We start from the raw sequence: 8,163 nt of genomic DNA on the forward strand, positions 1-8,163 counted from the left end.
CTACCAGGGAGGGCCCATCTTTATGTTTCTTAAAGCCTTTTTATTCCCAGTCACCAGTACCTTCTACCGGTTGACCCCAAACAACCTCAGAAACCAACTTATCTGCTGATGCCTTGTTGGACTCATATGATTTGTCCAATAGTTGTCTTTATTTTTCTGCTTTTATACTAGTACACAATTTGATTTCCTTGAGCTCCTTTCATTTCACTATAAATGGTAACATTTCGTCAGGCTCTTCCCAGCCCCAGCTATTGTAAAAATGCTGCGTAGAATTACTTTCACATTAACACAGATTGCCTTTTGCACTTTGTTCTCTCCTGAGTGCATACAGTATAAAAGGTTTATCGACATGGCTTTTGACTCCACATTGAAATTAAACTTTAAGAACTACCATTTGTCAAGTGTTGGTAACATATCAAAGAAGAAAATCTGCAATTACATGAAGTGACTACTAAAGAAAAATGCCTTCCTTTTTTTCCTGACTACATGTCTGTGTGAGGCCACTTTTTTCATGGAGTCCAACCAAAATAACATTTCATGACAGACTGAATGAACAAGAGAATCCAGCTGTCCTTGATTAAGCCAGATATTAAACAGATTTGTAAAAATTTTAAGACACTATTGTTCTCACTTTTTTCACTTATTTTCTTTTAATTTAGAAAACAGCATTTTCATACAAACATATAATTTATATAATAGGTTACATTAGGGTTTGTAAATGTTCTATTTTAAGTCATTATTAACAATTGATAGCTATTTTTTCAAGTCTATTTCCATTTCTGTAAAAGATCAGTGAATTTCAAAAGACCCAATCCACATAAGCAAAACCTCTTTGGGATCCTCAATAAATTTTAAGTGCAGAAAGGCATTGAGACCAAAAAATTTGAGAGCTGCTACCTTAATCTGAGCCTACAGCAAGCACAGTCAAGCTCTAACTCAGTTCTGCTTCTGCTGTTATATATCAAGTCCCCTAAATTAATGATCTTTGTATCTCTATTTCCCCCACTACACTTCCTGATGGAGGCTGTTCATCTTAAAGTCAGTGTCTGGATCCGAGGAGAAATCCTAGATAAAGGAAGGAAGGAAGAGATAATCCCCCATAGGCATATATCACAGGTGAGGCACCCATGGGAAGGGTGGATAAGTACAAACACATTTCTTTTTTAATTGCTCAAATTGACACTGGGGCTGCGGATTGAATTTAGACATAAAATATAAACATTTTTTAATCAGAAAATTCAAATAAAACATTAACAGAGGAACAATTCTGTTTCTACTGTTGAACATTCAGAGACACCCTTGCAGTAGAAGACATCATACATTATGGTTGACACCATATATGTAGCTAAGATGATTTGTCCCAGAAAAGTAAAAATGTGACCTGGGCAATGTTCTGTAGATAACAAAAAGCCAAGAAAAGCAAACACAAGACTCCATCCTCTAAGAAGGAAGAGAAGGTCCTAGGAGCCTTCTCCAGCTGTTTCTTTTGAGAATAAAGCCAAAAGCAGACTGCGTGTGAGCAGCCAGGCCAACATGGTGTTCACAAGTCCAGCAGCTTCCAGCCTCTCTGGGAGTGGCCACTCGGCACCCCTTGGGTGGGAACATGCTGTTTCCATCTTCTTGGTCCTGACTGAATTTGAGAAAGGGGAAGCTGTACTGGTGAAGTGCCTTTATGCCTTTGGCAAAATGGTTCTATCACTCAGGAGACAAGGGGTTTTTTACTTCATAGCTTGAGCTTAGGGTGAAGGAGGAGGGCAGTGAGTATTGATATCAAGGAAACGCTTAGTGTGGGGGTGTGTGTGGGGTGGGGGGCATTGGTGGGGGAGAGAGAAAGGAAAGATTTGGAGCCAAGAAAAGGAATATGCTTTTCTATCTGTGTGTGGCAGCTCATTCTGAAAGCAACGACATCAGTAATTCCAACACGGATATAGATAGAGACACAGATGGCTGGAGATAGACAGAGATATCTTTCTATCCACATCTTCCCCTTTCCTTATCTTAAAATTTGGTTTAAAAACCCTTTCACTACTGTGCTAAACATTCCCCCAGTTCTTTCACATTTGCAAAGTCTTATGTTTACATCACTATGGAAACAGGGATTCCCTCGGGAGATTAAAGAAAAGGAAGCTCAGTTATCTTGGTGTCATTTCATGTTCACATCAGTAAAGACTCAAAACAGTATCTGATGGCATCCTTTCAGCATCTGATGGTGACTTTGAATGCTGAGGCCACCAGATCAGAGGACATTTACACCAATGTCCTTCGCAGGGTATCAGAGTCAAGCAGCTGGCCAACACGATGTAAAAGAAATACAGCTTCAGAGAATGACTTCACAGAATGATGTTTGTGGCCAAACTAGCATTTATTGTGTACCCACAATGTACACATATTACCTCATTTACTCCTCACAAAATATTCCAAACTTGGCACTCACGTTCCCATTTTATGGAGGAGGAAAAGGAGCCTCAGTGAGATTACTTGGCCTAGATAAACCAGGCTGCCAAGTGCCAGAGCCAAGACTGGAGCCCAGAGCTGTGTCAAAACCCCTCCTCTTTCCTCTGGCCACCTTGCTGTCCCTCCCATTCTTACACTCACCACAACCCACACTTCCAATCATGCCAACTTGTCTCTATCCCAAGTACCTCCGTGACCTTTCCTTTTCCAGAAGAAAAGAAATTTACCTTAAGAAAACCACAATCACAGAGTCAGAATAATAGAGCCTTGACATTTTTCTTTTTCTCAAATCTTGACTCAGCTCATAACACCCACTTCTCTTCCGAGCCTGTCCCAGCCTTGCACAAACCCGCCTTCTCTTTCCCCTATGTCGCCCTGCAGGGAAACACCATTAATACAGATTATCTGGACAACTACAATAAAAATTCTCATAGTACCCTTGTCCAGATAAGTCCAGAGAGGACCTTGCATACTAAAGTCATGAGCCCCAGATTAAATTGGAAGTCTTCACAATCAGAAGCGGCTTCATTTCATTTTGAAAACCAGTGCAGGATCCCATCCTCACCCTGGATTTACTCACTGGCAAGGAGCCAGTTCTCCCAGCACACCCAGCAGACCACTCAGGCACAGGAGAGCTTCCAAGACTGACAGACACCCATCCCCCACCTGGAGGCGCCCCTAAACCACCTCCTCAGTAGGTGGCGTCCTCATCACTCACCCACAAGAGCCATCTGGGGGTGGGTCCGAGCATGTCTCCCTCTAGAGATAGGTCTTCGCTCCCTGGCTTCAGTAGGCAGGAGGAAGATCTGTCCCAGGAAAAGCAGAAAGCAGCCCACCAGCATCTTTTCCATCTTCAAGGGGAGGAAGAAGGGCAAGGCTGTAACACACCACAAGAGAAGGTGGGTGAGGCAGGGTGAGAAGTCCATGCTCCCCAAACTCTAGGTGCTGAGCCCATATTTATACATATGAATACACACACACATACACACAAAGAGAACACAGAACCCTGGTACAGAACACTAGCCAATACTTACTGATTCAATAAGAATTATTGTGGTTATTTTTACCACTGTGTAATCAAACCAAATTAATATAAATGTACTCATTAATTTTGTCATACTAAACCATTTAATGTACATTAAATTAACATTTATGCTTACTAGTGACTTACTATAATACAACGATGGCATACAAATTCAAAATTTTAAATGTTTCTGAAAGTATTTAAAACTTATTTTTAAAGATGCAATGGCACAGCAAGTCACAGGCTGGTAGAAAATACTTGCAAAATGTATTATTTATATCCAAACTACATAAACTCTTACAGTTCCATAAGTGGGTTTTCAATTCACTTATAAATGCACAAAAGATTTAAATAGTCCTATCACCCATGAAGATGTTTGGATGACAAATAAACATGAACAGATATTCAATATTTTTATTTACTATAACCATAATATGGTTTCATGATAAATCCACTGGAATAACTAAAATTTAAAATATTGATATAACCAAGTACTGACAAAGATGTACTTTAAGAATGCAAAATGGTACAGATATTTTAAGAAACAACATGGTAGTTTCTCCTAAAGTTAAATATCCACTTGCCAAAGGACACAGCACAGGATGACCGATTGTCCCAGTTTGCCCAGAACTGCCCATGTTTTAAAACTGAAAGTCTTACATCCCAAGAGACTCCTCGTCCTGGGAAACTGGAATGTTTTCATTTCCTACCTGTTATCCTGCGTATTTATTCAAAAGAAAAAAATATATCCACACAAAGAGTTATACTCAGAGTGTTCCTATGAAACCTTTACCAAAATGGTATAAAGTAATGAAGCAGTTACCACTCATTTCTTGGGGGAAAATCTGAGCATTCACAGGCCCAAAAATTCACAAGTTTAGTTTTAAAAGCCAAAAACTGGGAGCAACACAAATATCTATAGATTGATGAACAGAAAAATAAATTATAGTATATATGTCTGCACAATGGAATACTATGAATCTCAAAATAAGGAATGAATTTCTAAGTAACAGACTGAGTGAAAGCAATCAGACACAAACAGATTACATACTCAGCAACTGTATTTAGATGACATTTAATAAGAGGCAACATTATTCGACAGAAAGCAGACTAGTGCTTCAAAAGAAATGCTTAATGCATTTTCACTTTCCACCTTTGTCATAAAAATGCAAAGCCTTTTCAGCTTTCTTTTAGTTAGTGAGACCGGTACTAATGTAGGTAAACTTTTGTAAAAATGAAGTGATCTGGCCCTCCCTGATGGCGCAGCGTGTTAAAACACAGCACTGAGAATCTAAAGCCGCTTCCGCATGAGTTCGATTCCCGCCTGCCCTGGAGGTGACCACATGGAGCGGCAGACCTCTCCTGACCCGCCCGCTGCTCCCCTCAGCAGTGTACTTCGTCGATCTGCCTGTTCTGCTCCCCACTCTGTCTCTGGTGAACCCTCTCACCGCCCCTGAGTCTCCGGCCTGTACCCCAGTTCTGTATGCACAAATAAATAAATCTTTAAAAATATTTTTCAACCTCTTCTATGTTGTATAAGTAATACTTCACAAGAGTTGTTTTAGAAAAACTAAAGGAATTGGAGAAAAGATACTGGTAATTGTTCCTTTATTACCATTTCAGTAAAGGTTTCATAGGAGCATTCTACTTTTGGGTAATGGAAGGCAAGGTGTATACAATTTGATGTCTGCTGACAAATGCATAGAGCATTTGTCCACCCCCAAAATTATGATATAACCCCCCCAAATTTCTCTCATGTTCCTTTGTACTTGACTCTCTTTTCCCACTCCTAGTACCTGAAACCACGAACAACTGGTAGACAAACCAGTATAAAAAGTATGGCAATATTAGTGTCAAACAAGATAGGTTTCTTTTTATTGCAAAGGTAGTGAAAAAAGAAAAAATAGGCTAGTAGCCTCTATTAGTAACTGTTTCTCAGCTCAGCATTTACAACTGCTGGAATTTTAAGAGCAGAAGTCAATTCTAAGTGGAAAAAGGAATGATGTCTGAGAAACTGTTCCTTTCATGCATGGCATGTGAGAATAACGGCTGTGCTGAGAAAGAGAGATTTATTTACTCTGAACAGATTTCCTGAAGCTTTTGGGAGCATGGAAAGAAAAATTTCTTAAATACAACAGCTTGGACTTTTGTTGTAGCAATTATTCCTCTCTCCATGGGACAATGTGTCTTTTCATTTAGGGGGTGGTGGGAGAACAAGAAGGAGATCCTGTAAGCATTCCTGTTCTGAGTACATTGACAGAAGGGCAGAGTCTCCCCAGAGAGAACGATGGGCCTAGATAGGAGAGGCCTGCTTCTGTGTGACCTTCTCTAGGTGACCACTCTCTGAGCTTTCCATAGTCAGCCGTAAAATGGCCTGAAAGTAGCATTTCTTAGCCTAAACCCAACCACAGGCCCTTAAGTCCCTGTTACCTTGAAGAGGGTTAAGCATGACATCCTCCAGCATGGTAAATGCTGTCTCCAGTCAGGAAGAGAAAGAAGCTTGGGCACTACTTTTAAATGTTCACTAAGGGCTAGGCAATGAGCTGGGCAATTTGCAAAGAATCATCTCACCTGATCCCTGCATGCCTGCTCTAAGGTGGATGAGCTTCCAGTTGATAGATGGGGCACAACAACTTACAGCTGGAAAGACTCTCCCATGCTCCATTCTGGCCATTTCTCACCCACACTCCTGCAGGAGTTTCAGAACTTTCTTCTTTGCCTTGGGTCCTGCACCTACTCCCCTGACCCTCTGTTCAGAACCCATCCAATGCCTTATCACATAAAGTTACGGTCCTATAGGATGGACCACTGCCCATCTTCCCATTTCAGAGGTCCCCTCTGGTGCCTGAAGAACTGCATCTGGCCAGGCTGGGAGCCTTCATCCGGCTGTCCTCCTGGCCTAGCAGGAGATCTAACAGTCCCAATTAATCAAAGCTGTGCTCATTCCTCAAGACTCAGCTCCTATGTATCCCACCCTCTAAAACCTCTAATTTTCTCAACTAAGATCGACTGTTTTATACACCCCTGACTGGGGACTTTTTTCCCACCTTACTACCACCTCTGTCCCCTTCCTGTACTGTGATGCTTAATAAGGGACACTTTGTCATCTCTGATCCCCTATATTCCGGTTGCTGAGCTTTGTAAATAAATTATCAGAAAACAGAAGCATATTGAAAAGCGCATTGATTAGTAAAAAATCAATATATGTTAAATTAAATAACCTTAGACCTGCAGTCTTTTGACTGCCCCACTCCTGGAAGGCCCATTAAATGCACTTGGTGCAAACGCAGCCTGGCGCCTCATTTATGCCAACTGGGACTAGATCAGCTGAATTGGTTAGGGGCAGGGGCGTGTTCCGCGAGGAGCTGCCTTCCTGCCAGCCCAGAGACAGTAACGAGAGAGGGGCCCATTTTTGTCTTCCCCCACCCCCGAACTTTTTTCAGCGTTTCTAGCGTTTCTAGCAACTACCACAAAAAAATGACCCCCGCCCCCATTTCTCCACAACACAGGAAAGCTGGAGTCATAGCTGCCATAGGGCACCAAGAACTAAATCCATGGTGGGCATGACAACGCCAGCCCACCTAGGGCGAGAACAGGACTCATCCAGGCTGCGGGTAGAATGGGAATCACCGCTTCCCGCTCATGCCTGCCTTTCCCGCACGGTGGAGCCCAGGTCGGCTGTCCCAGCGGCGGGGCACAGCGCCCCCAAGGGGCACTCGGCCGCAGTGTGCGCCCCGCGAGGGGAGCGCGCCCAGCTCGGCCCGCCGCGGGGTGGCTCGGCTTCCCGCGGCTGAGGGGTCCCGGCAGCGCCGCCGTCCCACTCCCAGTCCCCAGAGGGCTCGGGAGACAGACCCGGGGCGGGAGGGGACGCCCGGAGTGGGGGCGCGGGGGCCGGGGCGCGGGCCTGGGGGGAGTGCCAGCGAGCGTCCGCCAGCCAGGCTCTGCCATTCAGCCAGAGGTGGCTCTGAGGGGCAGTCCGTCGGTCAGCCCGCGCCAGGGGCAGCCGGGCCGGGCAGAACCGGCGGAAGGCGCGCCCGGCTCACCTGCAGCTGCGGCCGCCCAGCGAGACGGAGGCGCAGCCCCCCGGGTCCTCCTTTGGCCTCCGGTCCGCTCCGAGAACCGCGGCTCTCCTCAGGGCTCGCTCGTGGGAGCGGAGGAGGAAGCCCAAGCCGCAGCCGCTGTCTCCTCCTTCGCCGCCGCCTCCAAGTCCCATCCCAGAGCGCTCCCCTCGCTCGCTGGCTGGCGCGAGCTTCTGGGCCAGCGCCGGCGGGCGGCGAGGAAGGCGGCGCCGCGGCGAGGGTGGGGAGCGGGCCGGGCGGAAGGAGGGGGATCCTCTTTGGGGATGGGGAAGGCGCGGGAGGGAGCGGCCGCCAGCGCGGCCCCACCCTGCAGACAGCCCCGGGAGCGGGCACCCTGGCCGCGCGCCTGGCCGGCGCCACCTCGTTCAGCGAGGTCTGTCTTAAAGTCAAGGCGGGGATCCGAACCCAGGTGCCTGGAGCGGTAGGCTCAGAAAACTCTGAGCTTTGGGGGCTTGATGGGGACGCGAGGGTGGTGCGGAGAGCATCTTTTGGAGGAAAGGGTAGCCTGGCAGGAGCCCTAGATCCTAAAGGGGTCAAGAACTACAGGAGGCATCAGGCTATAGCAATGAAGAAAAAAGTCATGGATCGTCACACTACCCAGATGAC

General features: G+C 45.6%; 1 protein-coding gene across 3 annotated transcripts in view; it reads right to left on the reverse strand.

Moving 5' to 3' along the window:
* The window catches only part of MATN2 (matrilin 2), a 108,367-nt gene extending 100,410 nt beyond the window's left edge, over positions 1-7,957 (reverse strand). Inside the window, exons 1-2 of one of the 3 annotated variants that reach the window (XM_012722987.1) lie at positions 7,522-7,957; positions 3,173-3,331 (exon numbers count right to left, since the gene is read on the reverse strand). In XM_012722987.1, coding sequence (XP_012578441.1) covers positions 3,173-3,305 — 133 coding nt within the window. In that variant the 5' untranslated portion in view covers positions 3,306-3,331; positions 7,522-7,957. The remainder of the gene's footprint in view (positions 1-3,172; positions 3,332-7,521) is intronic. The other 2 variants (XM_012722988.1, XM_004679705.2) reach the window with 2 other exon arrangements.
* Positions 7,958-8,163: the final 206 nt, after the last annotated feature.

This window comes from Condylura cristata, unplaced genomic scaffold, assembly GCF_000260355.1.
Source record: "Condylura cristata isolate star-nosed mole 26May11 unplaced genomic scaffold, ConCri1.0 scaffold00009, whole genome shotgun sequence".
In the NCBI taxonomy this organism is placed as follows: domain Eukaryota; kingdom Metazoa; phylum Chordata; class Mammalia; order Eulipotyphla; family Talpidae; genus Condylura; species Condylura cristata.